The sequence below is a fragment of the Leopardus geoffroyi genome, chromosome B3 (genome assembly GCF_018350155.1).
Source record: "Leopardus geoffroyi isolate Oge1 chromosome B3, O.geoffroyi_Oge1_pat1.0, whole genome shotgun sequence".
Lineage (NCBI taxonomy): Eukaryota > Metazoa > Chordata > Mammalia > Carnivora > Felidae > Leopardus > Leopardus geoffroyi.
The window spans coordinates 124,138,464-124,159,102 of NC_059337.1; the positions used below are offsets into that span (position 1 = coordinate 124,138,464).

General features: G+C 36.3%; 1 protein-coding gene across 41 annotated transcripts in view; it reads left to right on the plus strand.

Annotated features, from left to right (window-relative positions):
• NRXN3 (neurexin 3) overlaps positions 1-20,639 on the plus strand; it is a 1,571,803-nt gene that overhangs the window by 1,194,953 nt on the left and 356,211 nt on the right. For all 41 annotated transcript variants that reach the window (XR_006705193.1, XR_006705194.1, XR_006705195.1 and 38 more), the window contains one exon: positions 15,900-16,081. Coding sequence is in view for 38 of the 41 variants with exons in the window: in XM_045451709.1 (XP_045307665.1) it covers positions 15,900-16,081 (182 nt within the window). In the remaining 3 variants the exon portion in view is untranslated. The remainder of the gene's footprint in view (positions 1-15,899; positions 16,082-20,639) is intronic.

Consider the following 20,639-nt stretch of genomic DNA (forward strand, 5'->3'; position numbering starts at 1 on the left):
GTAATTATTTCTCTCTCTCTCTCTCTCTCTATATATATATATATGTATATATGTATGATAATTTCTATATCATGTATATGTATGGTAATCATTTCTGTATATATGTATATATATGTGTATATATGTATCTCTCTATATAGATATATATCTCTTTGTATAGAGATCTCTCTATAGATCTCTCTGTATATATCTCTCTATAGATATGTATATATATATATATGTATATATATATATATATATATATCTCCATATATCTATGTAGATATAGATATATCTATATATATACAGATCTCTCTATATATATCTCTCTATAAAGATGTATATATAATATACTGCATATTATATTTAATATATATAATTATGTAGTACAAGTCTTTATTTAAAGCTGCTGACTTTTCTCTGTGGGTTCCTATCTCATTTTGAACATATCTCTACTATAGAACTTGTATTGTATATACAATGTTCTTAGTACATAGAAAGGACTCAACAGACTTTTTTTTTTGTCATATCATTGTGTTTAATTTTAACTGATTGAGTGCTCTGTTTTTCTTCTAAGAATAGATTACTTTGACTATACTCACTTTTAGTTAGTTTTAAAGTCTACTAAAGATAGTCTCCATTCTTTATTCTTCCTTTTAAAATTTTCTTGGAAAATTTTACACACTTATTTTTCTTTATGAACTTGAGATTCTGTTTAGAGGTAATTTAAACATTAACATGCTTATTGATGTATTCACATTTTCCTTCAGTAACATCATATGTATCTTCATATATATGGACATGTTTTGTGTGCTCCAAAAATTATAGTTTCCTTTCTATAGCTTTTCTTTATATAGCTTTCTTGTTATATTATTTTACAATATTTTATAGATTTTTGTTACTGTGGTTGGGATTTCTCTTTCTCACTTCAACCTGGTAGTTACTATTATTTTTTTAAATGTTTATTTATTTATCTTGAGAGAGAGAGAGAAAATGCATGCATGTGAGCAGGATAGAGGCAGAGAGGGAGAGAGAGAATCCCAAGTAGTCTCCACACTGTCTGTGTACAGCCTGACATGGGGCTTGATCCTGCAAATCATGAGATTATAACCTGAGCCAAAATCAAGAGTTGGACGCTTAACTGACTGAGCCACCCAGGCAGCCCCATAGTTACTGTTATTAAAACAAGCTCTTGATTTTTTTTAGCGTGGTAAAATATACAGAACGAAAAAAATTACAGTTTTAACCATTTTTACATGTACAGTTCAGTAGCATTAAGTACATTCCCATTGTGATACAACCATCACCACCATCACCAAAACTTTTTCATCACCCCAAGCTCAAACAGTTGTCTCTGATAGAAAGGACTCTCTCCTATGATAGTAGTTGCCTAGCAAACAGTTGCTTCCCACCCCCTCTCTGTTCTAATAACCACTATTCTACTTATGTCTCTGTGAACTTGATTACTCTAGGTATCTCATATAGGTGGAATCATATATTTGTCCTTTTGTATCTGGCTTATTTCACCTAGCATAATGTCTTCAAGTTTCATCATATAGTAGATTTCAGGATTTCATTTGTTTTTAAAGCTAATATTCCATTGTGTATACAGACCCATAGTTTTTTTAATCTATTTATCTAGTTACCACTTTGGGACTACTGTGAATACTGCTGTTTTGAAGATTGGTGTACAATTGTACAATGTCCGGTTGAGTCCTTGCTTTCTTTCTTTCTTTCTTTTTTTATTTTTGTCATGCACTTAGAAGTAGAATTGCTGGACCACTGGACCATATGGTAATTCTATCCTTAAGTGTTTGAGGAACTGCCATACTCTTTTTCACACTAGCTGTACCATTTTATATTCCTACCAGTGGCACAAAAGGGTTTCAATTTCTCCACATCCTTGTCAGCATTTATTTTGTGTCAGCTTGACACAGAATTAGAATTACAATCTAATAGCCATGGAATATGAAGTGCTAACTCATTATGATTTTGATTTGTAGTCCCCTCATGATTATTGATGTTGAATATCTTTTCATGAGCTTAGTGGCCATTTATATACCTTTGGGGAAATATATATTCAAGTCTTTTCCCCATTCTGTAACTGAGTTTTTTGTTTTGTTGTTTGAATTGTAGGAGTGCTTTATATAGTCGGGATATTAATCCCATGTCACACATACGATCTGCAAGTATTTTCTCCCATTTTGTGGGTTATGTATTCTGTTGATAGTGTCCTTTAATGCACAAGTTTTAATTTTCAAAGTTTAATGTATCTATTTTATTCTTTTGTTGCCTGTTCCTTTGGTGTCATATTCAAAAAAACAAACAAAAGACAGAACAAAAATCATTTCCAAATTCAGTGGTTTGAAGCTTTTCTCCTATGTACTCTTCTAAGAGTTTTATAGTCTTAGCTCTGTTAGGTCTTTGATGCATTTTGAATTAATGTTTGTATATGCTATAAGCATCCAACTTCACTTTTATGCATATGGATATGTAGTTTTCTTAGTGTCATTTATTCAAAAGATTATCATTTCTCCATTGAATGGTCTTGGCTCCCTTGTCAAAAATCATTTAACCATCTATACAATAGTGAAAAGCTATTGATTTTTTATGTATTTACTTTGTATGGGACCAACTTATCAATTGATCTCATTAATTTTAAGTTTTTAGATGAGTTATTAGAGAGATGTATGTATCCAATCATATCTTTAAAAATTATTATATTATTTCCCAATATTTTACAGCTTATTTCATTTTATTGCTTATTTTAATAAGAACTTATAAAACAATGTTGAATAATGTTGCAGTAATGAACATCTCTATGTTCTTGATTTTAATGGCAAAGAATATATAATTTTACTATTTAATATGATGTTCAGTGTGCTTTTAATAGTCTCTATCATATTTATAATGCTCTTTTCAATTCCTATTATAAGTAGAGTTTTTGAAAGAATGACTGCTGAATTTTTTCAAATACTTTTTAAAATCCTAAATAGAATTACAATCTAATTCTACCTTAATTAGGTGATATAATGATCTTTGCAAGTAGATACCTTTATGTTGAGATACACTATTTCTCATATTCCTGAAATGATATATTATTCTTTTAATGTATCATTGAGGTTTATTCAGAAGAAATCTTTAGTCAGTATTCATAAGTGAAATTAGTCTAGTGTTTTGTTCTGTTTTTATGCAATATATTTATTAGGTATCATTATTACAAATATGTTGAATTTGTAAATGAATTGGGGGAGATTTCTGACCTTGCCTGTGGTCTAGTATGATTTCAATAACTTAGGAATTACCTTTTCTTCGAAAGTTAGATAAAACTTATTTGTAAAATCATCTAGTATCTTTTGCATCACCTGTATCTTTTTAAATAGGAGAATTTGAATCACCTTTCCAGTAGTTTCTGAGGTCATTTGTCTATTAAATGTATCTACTTTTTCTTAGAAACCTTTGGCAAATCATATTTTCCTAGAAGTGATGAGTTTCTTCTGGTTTTAAATATATTTATCTAAAGATGTATAAAATATTCTTTTTTATTTTATATATCTGTTGTTATATCCCCTTTATAATTTCTACCATTATACTTTTCCTCTTTTAATTTTTCTTATTTATGGTTTTTCAGGGATTTATATACTTTCTGTGACATTTTAAAGTATAGGCTTTGTTTTTTTTTAACTCTTCTATTAGTTTTTAAATATGTTGGATAAATTTCAGTTTTTATTAATCATCACATACTAGCTTATTAATTTTACTTATGTTCATAATAGTGCCTTAAGTTGAAAGCTCAGTACATTTATATTCATTTTCTTTATTATTATTTGGGGTATTTTCTTCTGAGTAAAGCTTCATCTGTAGTTTATAGGACTTGATATAAAGCAGTCTCTTTTCATTAATATTCTAATTATTGGGGATATATATATCCGTGTGTGCATGTGTTGTTCTATAGCAATCATTAAGGATTTCTATATCAACAAGAGTATGATCAGTTTTACAAGTGCTCCAATCTGAAATGTATATGAATCACTGAATGTGCTCCTTTTCTTAGGTCAGATTTCTATGTAACTTATTACGTAATTATCTTGGTCATCCTTTGCCAATTTATTTAACAAGCACTTCTTGTGCCCTTTTGTGATCTAGACACTATGATAGTTGCCAGGTTTTCTTTACTATTATGTACTCTTCTAGGTGTGAAAGAAGAAAATTAGAATTCACTTAGACTAAACAAGTTAGCTATTGAGAATTTTATATGAGATGGACAAAGTTGCAACTTTATAACACAGACCATTAAAACCATGTATTCAAAAGGTGAATACCTTCTTTTCCTGCTTTGCCCTGACTTTACTCTTGGGTCAGGGTTTATTTTCATCCAAGTTCTTTCTCACGTAGGAACCATGGCCACAGCAACTGTGTAACTCTTATGGCAAAATTCTATCATAAGGAATTTTTATCATTATCCATAAGGATGGAGTGTTCCTGTTGTTCTAGGTTACAAAAAAAAAAAATTCAGTAAAGTTCTCTGACTGGTCCAACTTGGGTTTATTTATCACATGTTAGCTAATAAGCTGTATGTAAGGGGCAAAATCTTTTAAGGGTTTGACAATTTCCATTCAAATCACATGATATGGAAGAAAATAGTCATTTCCATATGAAGGGGCTTAATGTTGCAACACAAAGAGGGAAGATGTACTGGGTATATGGAATAAATAAATTCCCCTACAGATACAAAAAACTTTAGGCAGGCTCTTCACATTGAGGTGATCACCATAAATAATTGAAAACTAAATTATTTCTAGGGTTCTGTATAGTGTGCATGGTAGCTATTTTGATCCTTACTGCAACTTTTTGAGATGAGTAGGTAGAAGTATCATCATCTGCTGAATAATGGGGAAACTGAGGCACAATGAAGATAAATGATTGTTATAGAAGAGACCATAATATTTGAAGTTTCTTTCATTTTCTTAATACTGGCATGGGTTTTATGATTAAGAAATATGTATTTCATAGAAGCAGGAGTCAATGCCCTTAAAAATATTAGCTGACTTTCCCAGGAAAATCTTGTCTTATGAATTAGAGCCTCAATACACTGAAGTCATCTGTTTATAGTCCTTGGTTCTTTGAAAGTGTGAAGTCCATATAAATCCAGCATTTAAGTCAAACACTATAAATAAAGAGTCAACCACTCTTCATCTGTATTTCTTTTTGAGAGAATATTCAGTACTTAGAAATCCCTTGATTGCTTTTATTAGAGAAGGTATTTCAAAGCTATGGAATAAAAAGAGGAAAAGGAGGCAGATACATGCCCTCTGAATCTCCCTTTTATTTTGTGTCCATAAGATGTCATCAGAAGGAATGAGTTTCTTTCTTTCTTTTTTTTTTTTTTTTTTTTTTTAGTATAATTCATTGTCAAATCGGCTAACATATAGTGTGTACAGCATGCTCTTGGTTTTGGGGGTAGAGTCCCGTGATTCATCACTTACATCCAATACCTAGTGCTCATCCCAACAAGTGCCCTCCTCAATGCCCATCACCCATTTCCCCCTCCCCCACACCCTTCATCAACCATCAGTTTGTTCTCTGTATTTAAGTCTCTTATGGTTTGCCTTCACACCTGTCTGTAACTATTTTTTGTCCCTTCCCTTCCCTCATGGTCTTCTGTTAAGTTTCTCAATTTCCACATGTGAGTGAAAACATAGGATATCTGTCTTTCTCTGACTGACTTATTTCACTTACCATAATACCCTCCAGTTCCATCCATGTTGCTGCAAATGGCAGGATTTCATTCTTTCTCATTGCCAAATAGTATTCCATTGTGTGTATGAAGCACATCTTCCTTATCCATTCATCAGTTGATGGACATTTAGGGTCTTTCTATAATCTGTCTGTTGTTGAAAGAGCTGCTATAAACATTGGGGTACATGTGCCCCTATACATCAACACTCCTGTATCCTTTGGATAAATTCCTAGTAGTGCTGTTGCTGGGTCATAGGATAGTTCTATTTTTAATTTTTTGAGGAGCCTCCACACTGTTTTCCAGAAGCTGCACCAGTTTGCATTCCCACTAACAGTGCAAGAAGGTTGAAGGAATGAGTTTCTTAAAAAATGCTACAGAAAAGTCTGATGAATAATTATAAAATGATCATTTTTATTTTTATTTTCATTCATTTATATTTTGTCTAAGGACAAATGTATACATGATCTTTGCACAATGTAATATAAAATAGAATAATGGCATTGCTATTCTTAAATATGTTGCATTTCTTTTCTATTGTGTATTCTTGTTAGGTTAACTCTAAGATGTATTCATATATATGTATATTTTACTAAAAACAGTTTGCAGCGTGATTTAGGAACTGAGGGGTATCATAAAACAATTTGACTAAAGATGGGTGTGAGTTTATTCTCTGAGCCTGCCAAAAATTCACCAAAGAAAAATTATTCAAATGTTTTTGTAGTTAGCTTTCTTTTATAATTTGGAAGCTCTGTTCCCCTCCACCTAGGAGATATTATGAACCCTAACTGATGAGTATTTATAAAATATTTCCTCATGGTGATGAAATGACAAAAAGCTGAGAAGGATTAATGGGCAGATACCTGAATGACAGTGTGAAGATATGAAAGTATAGGTGAGCCAAGTTTTATTGATTAATTCAACAGCATTTATTTCCTGAGCATTCAGTGTTGATAGAGAGATAAATTAAACAGCCCTGTCCTCCAGGAGCTCATGGTACAGAAGGGTTCTGGATTTTCATTTTGTTTGACAATCAAACTTAATATTTATTCTCTTAAACCTGAATACTGTGCAATTTCCTAGGACTTACTTTGTGTTTCTATATAAGAAACAAGCTTGGTTATGAAAGTTAAATTAAATTGGCCGGGAGATAATCTCCGAAATAAACCTTATGTAGAATCCACCCCTTCAGAATTTAGATTTTTATGAGTGTCGTGTAATTAATGAAGAGCAGCCTATTGTCTGACCTTGCTTTATGTACTTTGCAGAGAACAAGCTCATATTAAACCAATGTCATTTAAATAAAATAAAACGATCACCCCTATACTGCCATTTCCATTGTGAGGGAATTGAGTTTCCATCTTGTTTGTGGTTTTGTTTGGATTGATTTTGCTTGGGTTTTTTTTGCCAAATGTTAGAAAGCCATTGTTCTTTTTCTCTTCATCATCATTGCCATCTCTACACTCAATATACAGGTAAAAGGTAAACATATTAGGGATACATGTTGGCATAATGAAAAGAATGTAGATCATTGAGTTATATAGATCTGGATTAAATACCTGATTTCATTAGATCGTAAACAAGTTATTTTACCTCCTTCTATCGCTTCCCTCACCTTTAAAACTGGGATGGTAACTGTTATGGGCTGAATTGTGCATCCCCAAAATTCATACGTTGAACTCGTGACCCCCAGTATCTTCAAATGTCACTGTACTTGGAGACAGGGTACCTGAAGAGGTAACTGAGTTAAAATGAGGTCATTAGGGTACGCCCTAATCCAGTATGACTGGTGTCCTTTTAAGAAGTAGAAATTAGAACACTGAGGGGTAAAGAGACTAGGCCATGTGATGACACAGGGAGAAAACAGCCATTTTAGAAGAATCCGACCTCCCTCAATATCAGAATTCTAGCCTCCAGAATTGTAGGAAATAATTTTCTGTTGTTTAACCCACCCAGTCTGTGTTACCTTGTTATTGTAGCCCTAACAAACTAATTAATACAGAAAAAGATATCTAAAGTAGGGGCACCTGGGTGGCTTGGTAGATTAAGCATCTGACTTCAGCCTTGGTCATGATCTTGCAGTTCATGAGTTCAAGCTCTGCATTGGGCTCTGTGCCCACCGTTCAGAGCCTGGAGCCTGCTTCAGATTCTGTGTGTGTCTCTCTCTGCCCCCCGCTTCTCCCCGGCTGCTTGTGCTCTGTCTCTTAAAAAAAGAATAAACTTTAAAATTAAAAAAAAAAATCTAGGGGCATATGGGTGGCTCAGTCGGTTAACTGTCCAACTTTAGCTCAGGTCATGATCTCATGGTTCATGAGTTTAAGCCACTCATTGGGCACTGTGCTGACAGCTCAGAGCCTGGAGCCTATTTTGGATTCTGTGTCTCCCTCTCTCTCTGCCCCTTGCCCACTCACACACTCTCTCTCAAAAATAAATAAACATTAAAAAAATAAATAAATAAAAATAAATATCTAAAGTAAAAGTTATAGGAATTTGAAATATTGTATTATAGTGTATTATAACATATAATAAATGATTCATAAATATAGTTGGCATAGTGTTAATGTTAGTGGTAACATTAGTATTATAATTAGTATTGTTAAACACTACCAAAGGTTTGTGAAGGTAATAATCGTCCCAAACAAAAAAATCAATGAGTTTATAAAAATTATTATTATTTTTTTTTTTTAATTTTTTTTTTCAACGTTTATTTATTTTTGGGACAGAGAGAGACAGAGCATGAACGGGGGAGGGGCAGAGAGAGAAGGAGACACAGAATTGGAAACAGGCTCCAGGCTCTGAGCCATCAGCCCAGAGCCCGACGCGGGGCTCGAACTCACGGACCGCGAGATCGTGACCTGGCTGAAGTCGGACGCTTAACCGACTGCGCCACCCAGGCGCCCCTAAAAATTATTTTAAGTAAGGGGAATTTAAACATATCCCTGGAAGCTTTATTTTTAGATTATTTCTTTTTTTTTTTTAAGTATATTTGTTTATTTTGAGAGAGAGAGACAGAGAGACCACAAGCGGGGAAGGGGCAGAGAGAGAGGGAGAGAATCCCAAGCAGGCCCCACGCTGTCAGCACAGAGCCCATTTTTGGGTCAATTTCAATGTGGAAAGCATTTGAATACTCTATCACTAATCCATTTTTTCCTAGTGCAAGAGTTCTGAAATTTGATGAGTGAAAATAACTTTGTAAAAAATGTTTTGATGCAATGTGTTTCTAAAAATTTCATTATCTCTCAGACTCAGAAAGGGTCATAATTTACTTGTCAATACTCATGAATGTATCCAGAAACTATGTGTGATTTTCTTTTACTCAGAATTTGAGGGAGCACAGGTGTGTATAAGAAATCGTAGCAGGAGGTCATCTCAATTGTTGGCATAAGTTTTAGAAATAATATAACTATTTGGTTCCTCTTAGGATTCCCTGGAAAATTCATAATAATGTTCCCATAAAAAGATCCGACCAAGTATTTTGCCAAAATAGGGTTTGTACACATGTAATCATCCATGAAGAATCGTTCTTTTGGATAATATGACCAGAATTAAATAGTAGTGGACGTTTTTATTTGTAAAAAAAATAGGTTAATAGGTTGAATTTTAATTGGTTTCATATTTTTCTCCCACCAGCTTCTATGGAAGCTTTGGCCTTGGACACAATATATATAATTCACCATATGCACAGGTTTGAGTTCCAGTATTACCAAGCACATTTTATAACACACTGAACCAGTATTGGTTCTGCTGGGAAGTCTTTGAGTTGCAGTTTTCATTCCAGAATACTGGAACATGGTCTGAAATGTTGCTTCTGTGTTTCCGGGCTTAATGCCCTTTGTTTTTTGTTTTTGTTTTTGTTTTTTTGTTCCCTTTGGTTTTCATCGTGCTTCCTTCAAGAAAGAGGAAGAAATTGCCTCATACAGAGGGAGCCCTCACCTTGCCTGAGCTTTGTTTAAGAAATGGGGCTTGGCTCTCCCTGATTATATATTTGACTCCAGGCACCTTCTCAGCTGAGCAGTAAATCTGATCATTTCTTTGCCAAAGATAAAGGATGTTCTTTAAAATAGATGAAATTTCTCTCTTAACATTCAGTCGCTTCACTTTTGCTTTATTTAAGGCTTCTTTATCATCAGTTTTAGTGTTTATTTCAAAAAATTCAGAGTCGACAAGATAGATCATAATAAACCGCCCATTCAATAAATACATTGCAGGACTGTTTGTAAAATCTTTATCACTTACTTTGTACTCCCTAGGGGCTGCCTCTGTAGTGAAGAGGTTTTGATCATAGTTTTTCCATCTGCTATTCCTTCCTGTGGAGCTCTGGGTCCCCAGGGATTCCTTTAGGGAAACTTCATTCTATTGGCCAGCAGGCCAGCTGGATGAGGGGAGTTGAGGGCAGAGTCAAGGAAAGGAAGATCTGGTTCTGCTCTCATCTCCACCACTTAACATCAGGTCAAGTCATTTAATCTCCTTGAGTCTCCACTTTCTTTTTTATACAAACAGCAATGAAAATATTTGCCGTTAACACTTCAGTGGGTATTGGGGTAAGAGGCATCAAATGAGATGCTCCCAAAGAAAACAATTTGAAAACCATTCAGTGCTATGAACATATAAGGTCCTGCTGTGATGAACATTCCCAAAACATCCAGGGGGTGTGTGTAAGGGGAACCATAGAACAAACTGAGTAAAAGAAATTGAGAAACTGCTTTTTCAGGCCATCAGTCATTATGAGATCTTTGAGCTTTATGTCTCGGTTTGCTAGGAAAGATATTTGTCACTTCCAAGTCTTTCCATTTTGGTTTTATTAGCTATATAGTTAATTGATATGAATAAAATGTAGTTTTAAGTTAATAGCAATAACTCCATCTACAGACATAATATATTTTATATCATTGATGGTCCATTTATTTCCCAAAAGGATTTACCAATTTACAATAAAGAACACAAATGTGGATAAAGTTGATGAAAGAGTAGTAACAATAGAAATTAGGAATAGGGAGCCTGAAGTAATAGAGGAAGACAGATATATACCTTGGTATCATGAGATTTTATACTAAGTTCTCAGGCAATGTTCAAAGAGCACTGGAGTAGGAGTTTGACCTCATGTTTATTACCCTAGTTTACCTACCAGATGGTTTCTACCGCAAGAATTATACATATTTTATTACTTAATTTGTTATTCTATATGTTATACTTGTCCATGAGTAAATTACCTAGTTCTCTTTAAATTTAATTTTCTCAGGTTTCCCCTGAGAGATGCTTGCAAACTTGTTCCATTTTAGCGCCAACCAGAAATTATTTCAGGGAAAGCTAATTTTCTTTGTTTTCTTTCTTTTTTTAATATATAAAAAACACACATAAATATACAACCAACATTATATTTAGATGCATTTCTAAAGCCTTATATCTGTGATTTTTTGATGGAGAACGTAATAAATTAATTCCAAGTATTCTATTATATTTCTGACTAAACTTTCTTACACACACATACACATATGCATAAGCATGCACATATGTATGTATATATTATTTTTATATTGAATATAAATCCTAAGAGGTCCATGATTCAATTTCTGTTAGTACTCCTACCAAAAAGTAATATGCTATTTGGATATGGGAATAGAAATAAAAGTTATGTCATAATGGCAGGACCATGAGGTTAAGAAGTCAAAGCAACAATTGTAATAATTATCCAAATAGTCTAAATAAAGAAAAGTTAAGTTGTCATCAATAATTAAATTCAATTCTATTAATAAGCAGTAATATGCACCAAGATTTAAGAACTATTTCTTGGAGAAATGTATGACCTAGAAAAAACTGTACCCTGTAATCTTCTTGAGAACTCATAGATCATCTACTTGATCAGATTATTGTATGAGTATATAAAGCTGCTCCCCAGATCTCAGTGGAGACTGTTCTACCCTTTTCTTCCTCCCACCAATCCCACACACAGAATACACACCCAAACACACATATTTATACCTTCACATATCTGGCTCTTCCAAAACCACCATCAGCCCCATCCCAGTAAATAGCTTGCCAGGTAGGAAAACAATAAGCCAAACCTACTTTTTGGGATCTTTGAGATGAAAGAAGTTGTGTGTTAAGTAACATGTCAGGCTGGTTGACTGTTTAAAAATAGCGTGTATCCGCTTAATCTTTGTTAATGGTGACCGTATGGAAATTTCATTCCTGAAATACTCTATTGGTGGGACTCAGCAACCTCAGCTGCTTACAAACTTGCAAGTCCTGCAATGTGAAATAGCCAGAATGCCACCGTAGCAGTTTTTCTTCAGTTGAATTGATCACTCTTTGCTAGCAAGCAGGAAATTTGCATGGTTTCAATTGTTAATAAATGGAGGATGATCTTAGCACCAGCATACTTTGCACAGTGTGAAACCAACAGGGCTGCTAGGCTCAGGGGAGAAAGCATGTGATGTCGTATTGCATGGCTTGGAAATGAAAATCTTTAATGGATTAAGGAGGGTTCTCATAGTTATTATGATGTTCCCAAAATGTTGATTTGTAATCCATATTTTAAAATAACAAAATTAACTTTTTAATTTGAAAATGTAAAGCAAAATAAGACCATGTTCCCCCTAGGACTCTAGGCATTTTATATTAAAATTAACAGAAAGTGAATATTTATCTTTAAAAACCGTGCAAGATAGCAAAGCTAACTAAAGAAGGGGAAAAAATAACAGGTTTTCAGAGTAGAAAGTTGTAAGTATTAATTCACTTTCTTTAAAGCCAACATTAAACTATGGGAGCATTCAGGGTCTTTATTTACCCTTAGTAAGAAATTTAGTACCAAGAATACATATTTTAAGATTTATTTCCATATAGCAGAATAAGCCATATGCTAAAGACTTTGTACTTTTTTGCCTTTTTCACCTACAAAGTTAGAATTATCTATCATAGTGACATTCCAAATTCAGAACAATAAAAGCAGTAAAAATAATTTTTAAGACAGATTTTGTACCTACCCTGATATTGTCATAATGAGGTTTCGTTCTTTGTTTAAAAATTAAAGCCATGGTAGCCTCCAAACCACTATATAGAAGTCATATATTTATCATTTAAATTTTTTTTAACGTTTTATTTATTTTTGAGACAGAGAGAGACAGAGCATGAATGGGGGAGGGTCAGAGAGAGGGAGACACAGAATCTGAAACAGGCTCCAGGCTCTGAGCTGTCAGCACAGAGCCCGACACAGGGCTCGAACTCACAGACCGTGAGATCATGACCTGAGCTGAAGCCGGCCGCCCAACCGACTGAGCCACCCAGGCGCCCCCATATATTTATCATTTAAAATGCACTTTCTCTTTACATTGAGAATTACTGAACAGTCAATGGATAAAAAAGTATAAGCAGAAAGTTTGTAAACGTATTTATATGGTTAGAAGGCCAACTAACTTCTGAAAATACGCCAAGTTTCGGGGGATATGGCTTTGTTTTCATTCTACTTTAGTCTTATGTGAAAAGGATAAAGCACAGTCAATTTTGCATCACTGATATAATTTGTTGGATAGTTTTATTAAGCTAGGATTGGTATTTAGTGAAGACAGGCTTTTGGAGGCAGGAGGGTGAAGCTGGAGACCTAAAGAAGTACCACTTTTTTAAGTCAGATGCTTGGGTCTCTTGTTTCTAAACATTGTTAACAAATGAGATATCCCAGAGAATTATTGCAAAGATTTGGCTAATGAATTTGAAAAGTTTTTCTCAAAGCACCAGGCATATGTGTTGCTATTATCAACTTTGGACTTGTTCTTTTTATACTGGTAAGATTATTTTCTGATAGAGTATGGGAGTATAGATTTATCTCTGAGGCAGAATCCACTACGTATTTAGGGTAGAATAGGGTAAGATTTTATAAGTTGCCACAAAATGTCACAGGCTGATTTGCATTCTTGGTGATTCTATACATTGATCACTGAGTAACCTTCACTTTTCCAAATAAAGAATAGAGAGAGTGGCGATGACATTTGTAAGCATCTACAGAAAAGGGAATTATTTGAATTCTTCACAGATGGATAGATATTAAGGGTAAATTATTATATCCACATTTCTAATTTTAAGAAGCGTTGAGGGTACCTGTGGATAGTGAAGAGCAAACAGTTTTGCATACAGAATTAATTGTAAACTTTACATACCACAATCCCAAATTCTCCAGATTGACTGTGGAGGTCTTTTCAGACACCATCCCCTAAGGATTGGGAAATTCATAAAAGGAAGATAATGTCATGTTACATGTAATACACAAACTGAGCATGCTGGTCACTAGAATAGTGACCTTTCAAAAATGACAAATTAGATTCTATATGCCTCAGAATATAATATGGCTTAGTGCTTAAAATAAGCATGAGATGTGACATATACTCTTTAATTCTAGCCTCATAGCAGTTGACTTTATTATTTATAAATAAGCTGCATAACTCATTTTTTTTTCTTCAGAGAACATAATTCAATCCAGTATTCCCTGTAAACTAAATGTGGACTAGTGCTTGAGACTTTTAGTAAAGCTGAATAAATCTGCGTGCTTTTCTAATGCTGCTTTAAAATAGTTTCAGGGGCACCTGGGTGGCTGAGTCAGTTGAGCGTCCAACTTTGGCTTAGGTCATGATCTCACAGTCCATGAGTTTGAGTCCCATGTCAGGCTCTTTGCTGACAGCTCAGATCCTGGAGCCTGGCTCGGATTCTGTGTCTCCCTTTCTCTACCCCTCCGCCACCCACACTCTGTCTCTCTCTGTCTTTCAAAAATGAATAAACGTTAAAAACATTTTTTAAATAGTTTTGGAGATTGAACCATGTTCAGTGGGAACACACAAGAAAATCTGCTGCCAAATGTTCTTTGAACTTTGAGATGAGTAACATATGGAAGTACTCACTATGGGTAAAGTACATATAGCCATAGAAGCTACGATGATGTAGTCTGTTCTGGCTACCAAATCTACATGCTTTTCCCCAAATTTGTATTTAAAAACTTGTTTTTAGAAATAGACTTTAAAAATTTATAAGATGCAAATATTTTATTTTTCTTCCTGTCTGTATTCTATGTTGTTTTTTTTTTTTTTTTAGTTTTGTATTTTGTTTTCTTTGTGTTTTTTGTTTGTTTGTTTTGAGAGAGTGTGCGCGCAAGTGGGGCAGGGGCAGAGGGAGAGAAACAGAGAATGTTAAGCAGGCACCATGCTCAGCGCAGAGCCTGATGCATGATGTGAGGCCCTGGGATCATGACCTGAGCTGAAATAAAGAGTCAGACACTCAACCAACTGAGCCACCCCAGCACCCCTCTGTGTACTTTTAAATTAATATATTCTTTCTAATCCCTGACTTTGTAAATAATAAGAGTGACAGCACAGTAAGTACTAAGAACACTGATAAAACCACCATTCGTAAGTGACAATACCACTTATGTTCCAAATTAATCACCCTGAGATTTTTTTTTCCATGTCTTCTATATTTCTTTTTTGAAATTTAGTTTGCAAAAGAGACCGAAGCTGTTATATAGTACCAGATAAACACCACCACTAGGGGAAAAATTAAGTTAATTTGTAAAACGCTTCTGGAATTTTTATCACGTTTTTTATAACCACATAACAGTGAAATAGGCAAATGGTTTTAGTCACAGAACTTGGTTTCCTCAGACTACAGCTCTTTTCTGTGAGGGTGGTAGACGATCCAGGTATGAAAGGGATGGCGGCTTTAGGCTTGCACACTCCCTTCAGTCTTGTGAAACATTTCTGGGACCGCCCCTGGCTCCACTGACCAGCACGTTCCAGTAGCTGAAAGAAGGGGAACTAGTTTCCTCTCCCATGCTTTTCCTAGCCGAGATGGAAAATAAATTCTGCTGTTGAGGAGAATGGGAAGGTTGTTCGTCCCAACATACCAAAGCTCTCAGACACAGCGTGTTATTTGCCTTCTGCCATGATACAGCAGGAACTGAAGATGTTAGGGATGCCTCTCGCTAACATCTGCTTTGTTATTAATTCATTTTGCCTACATCTTTAATTTAGGGTGACAGCCGCCTTCGCAGACTTTGGATTCCATCCCTCTCCGTAACCAAACAAGGACATGCGGGGGCCCATTTCCTCTCCGCAGCTGTCTGTGCAGGGTCTCAACAGTGTGCCTAGAGCTGAAAATGCACAGTACAGTGCACTGATGGCTCCCTCTCTCCTTGCTTTCACAGCTGGCGCTACGTACATCTTTGGGAAAAGCGGAGGCCTCATCCTCTACACCTGGCCGGCCAATGATAGGCCCAGCACCCGCTCTGACCGCCTTGCCGTGGGCTTCAGCACCACTGTGAAGGATGGCATCTTGGTGCGCATCGACAGCGCTCCGGGTCTCGGTGACTTCCTCCAGCTTCACATAGTGAGTACTGGGCCTTGGCCTGGATTTCCTTGTCTTCCTGGTGTTGTGAGTTGGTGCACCAAAATGCAGCAGAACATCCGAGATAGACTTGGAAGAGAGGCACATTTATAAAAATTGCCTACATGTGTTGGAGCCCTATCCAAGCATTAGTCCACATGTCAAGCCTCATTCTTCGCTTTAGACGTGAACCTTGATGCTCGTAGGGTACTTCAGGGATAAAAAATGAAAAACTCTTTCAGTCTAGACTCGCTTGCCAGCTGTGTGGTTTGGTCTGTCATGAAACATTTAGCAGACTGCTTCGGAGTACATAAGAGATTTACCTGGTACTTTGCCTTAACCCGATGCAACTAGCAAAGCCTGCCCCAATGTTTGCTGGGGGGTCAGCAAAATTTTTCTGTAAAAGGCTAGATAGCAAGTATTTTGGGGTTTGCAGGTGATAGGGTCTCTGTCAGAGCTCCTTGGAAGTGCCACAGTAATGTGAAAGCAGTCATAAATACCATGCTTTTTTTTTTTTTTAAATGCAGGTGACCACATTCCAATAAAAATTTATTTTGTATTAGCGGGCTACAGGCTTTATACTTTGGTGACCGCTGCCCAAGGCATGTTGGAAGGGCAGGTGTTGGAGATGGGCAGTGCTTGCAGGAAAACTTCCTTGGGGAGATACAAAGAGCAAAGGGTGATAAAACTGAGGGCAGAGTGGAAGGGGCAAAATGAAACAGCGCAATAACCAAGAATTGTTATATTCATGCATACTGTATATCCAACATTTTGCTTGTATATATAGGCCCAATAGGACCGCAGCCTCAGTCACTGCACATCGTTAAGAACACAGTGCAATTCTAAGAAATTAAAATGATTTGGAGGAAAAAATTACTTCGTTATGAGGATAGAAAATATTTTTATAGCAACAATTAACCCATTTTATCACCTGTGCAGTCTGCAGTTAAGAAAGTAGGCTAAAGAAGGATATGATTCTCATCCATAAGTACCCAAAGTGCAGCTACCAGGAGCAAAGAGAGGAATTGTTCTCATTAGTTAGCAATGACAAGACCAGAAAGAATGGATTTAATTTGGAGCAATAAGAATTCAGTTTAAATAGCAGGGGGGAAAAAGCAGTTAAGAGGAAAGATCAACTGGGGATTACCACCAACCTCCAAAAAGGAGGAAAAGGAACATTTACTGGGAATCTTTGAATCTGCGTTTTGCTAATGTGCCGGTCTACTGAGGAAGGCACAGAGTGGGATTTTATTGCCCGTCTCTGGAGTGGAGGTGGCTGGCTGGAAGCACCAGCAGCCAGTTCAGCCCTGCAAGCACTGCCCATCTCCAACACCTGCCCTTCCAACATGCCTTGGAAACAGGAGCAGCTTGAAGTCTAAGGCTTGAGCTGGAAACTTGTCTGGCCTCAGTGTGAGCCAGAGCCAGACAAGACTCCGTGTAGGAGTACAGGGAAGGACTGGTGAGGAATGATCACCTTCAAAATGTGGAAGAGGGGTCTTAACAGAGTTGTGAACCTTTATGCCTTCTCAGATGCTTTGAGAACCATATGGTACTGTGAGCATAAGCTTAAGCATTTTAAAAAGCCATGCCAAGGAGCACAGAGAAAAGCAGCCATAGTTTGTACGGTTTATCTCTATTTGGCCTCTAAAAACCACCATAATTTACAAAATTCTGTGAGATTTATGCTGCATATAACTTAATGATTATTTCATGGCAGCTATAACTAGGCTATTATTACCAGCTCACTTGCATTTTCATGGTGATTTATCTTCTTTTTTTGTTCAGTGTGACTTACTAAGAAAAATATGATTTGGCACAGCCATGAGCATCTTTTTGAGTCAGATAATGTGCTACCAGTTTATCCATTTCTCCCATTTGTGTTTTGTAGAGCATCTCTATGTTTAAGAGAAATGTTTGTTATATTCTGAGAGTTTACTTAAAAGTTTTGTTTTTACAAAAGGGTATGAGGATCCTAGGAATTTCTAGGAGGAACCATAGCATTCTGTTTTAACATTTTTAACAGCAAAAATACAAGAAATTTTACTTTAAAATGCATAAGCCCCCTTGGGTACTGTGGACCTTTTCCAGTGATGCTATCATTGCTTAAACATTCTGGAAAATCCCAAAAGATTGCCCTTCATCAGATTGACATCATCTGACCTTCTTAGAGAAAAGAAAGACAGACCATACAAAGTAGAAAAACCACATCGTTCTGGAATGGACCTGACATGGTCATGGCCCTCTTGAAAATGACATCACTTAATTGGTCTGATAATTGGAAACTTTTTTTAATTCTCTGGTGTTTACCAGAGATAAAAACTGTGTGTATTCCAATAAAAATTCATTTTAAAGGCAGGCTGCAGGCTGTACTTTGGTGACCCCTGCTCTAGGCTGCAAACTTCTTCATAGAGATGTCCAGAACCTCTTACAAAACCTGAGGTCAGAGTGGGGACAGCAAAGGGACGGTTCCTCACCATACTCAGCAATAAAGGAATACAAATGGAAGACCAAAAGACTTGATTACAAACCCTGCTTCTTGTTTTGGACATTTACATAGATGCATCAGGAATACAATTCCATAAATACTTACTGAGATACTTTTATTGGACTTTTACAGTCTGTAAAATGTGGATTTAATGGATATAGGTTGTTTCCTTGTACTAAAGAAAATAATTTAAGGACCATTAAGGAAAGTGGGAAGAGTTGGGGAGGAGGCCAAAGAGTCCATTCCCACTTGCAGTTTGCCTGGGAGAAGAGAAACCCACCAGAGGAAAAAAAAACAGAAAAAGTGATGGCAGACACAAAGAAGAGAGGCAAGCAGGGCATATCCCAGGGGCAGGGGGAGTAAGGAGGCACTGGGCCTGGAGAAGTGGACCCATCCGCCTAGAGATATGTTCCTAGCAGGGGGTTACATGTGTGTAAAGCCTCATTCTTCCACTGTGGGCGGTGTGGAGTCCCCAGAGCAGGAATGGGCAAGCAGATTTCATGTTGTCTGCCAGCTCTGAGGGCCTCTCACTTCCTCACTTCAGGCTTTCCAGTGGAAGGATTTGTGAGAGCAGCAGGTAAATCCAGCAGGTAGGAGTTCCAGCTTCCACTAGGCGCATCTATCACCTGCATTGAAATGAGACTTGTGGACAGATGCATGCTGCCTGTATTACATTTGCTCTAGGCTACATGCTATCCTGTTCCCAAACTTTCCCATTTCTCTTCCTCTGTCGTCCTGAAAGGCTCACACATTAAAAAATCTTTAGGAAAATTGGAATCTTCTTAAACTCCTTTTCCACGGGAGGCTCTTGAATCATTTCCTGATTCGTTTAAGTCATTAGTCTTATTATGATCCTTCTCACACTGGGCCATGGTCAGCCCCTCTAACAGAAGTTGAGTTTTTTTCGAGGGCTAGGGAGAAAGGAGGAGAAAGTAACATGACTAATTTGGGGACATACAACATTGGAGCAGATGGTGAGAGAAATCCTGGGCAGAATGAAAGCAGTGGTGCCCTAGGGTAAAGAACTGATGTAAAGAAAGGGACACCAAGACAGAGGTGGGGAGGTGCTGTATGTGCAATTTTTCCTATTTCACAGTTCGCTCAGATTATCTGTTCTTCTGGCCAAAGGAGCAGAGGCTCTTCTTTCTTTTGCCGGTTTCTTTTAAACCTGAAGTCCTCGCACTCACCCCGGGTGCTCATGATGGTTAAATAGGCCTTGATGATAAGTGTTGAATAAGACAAGAATTAGATCATTAAAAAAAAAAATCAGAGAAGTCCAAGAGATCAAAATAATTTAGAGATGGTTTGCTTCAAACTAGCTTCCATTTCTTCATTTTTGGTTCACACTCCTAGGATGCACTATTTTCTGAATCAATTATTAATCATAATATTAATGAAATCACAGATGAAGTGTGTTTGACAAAGGCAAAAAGATCTTTGCTGAAGTGTGTATGCATGAAATGAAATTTTGTGGAGGGAGGGTGTCTTAGGGCAGAGGGGTTTGTAAAGAAATATTACTTTGGATATGTTTCCTGCATTGAAGTCTATTGTTGAGGAATTAATCCGCTTGATACTTGGAAAGAAGCTGCTGTCACTTGGAGGTGACATCTGCCTATAAAATTGAATAGGACCAGGGAAAGGATTACCATGAAGTGCTTGTTAGTCTCTTATGAAATTCTTGACAAACTCCTTTCACCACCTACAAAACAGAAGGTCGGGCAAAACTGGGCAACAATTAGCTTCTCTTTATGTAGTTAATACAGGGTGTAAAAAAGATATGCTATTAACTTCTTTCTCCCTGCATGTAATTTACAGTAAATCCTTTGGATTCATTTTTTAATTATGAACCTTTCAGTAAGAGTGAAAATTTATGTGTCAGGACATCTGTTTTGTTTGACAAGAATCTATAACCTTCTCCAACTGTTTCTCTCCTGACTTATAATGTAGATACCTAGATAAAATGGGCTAGGAAAAGACAAAGGGCTGCTGTCCTGACTTACCCCCTTTGCATGATGGCAAAATGTTCCCCTTAGAAAAACTGCTTTCCTCACTCCACAAATGAAAGGCTCATAGTAT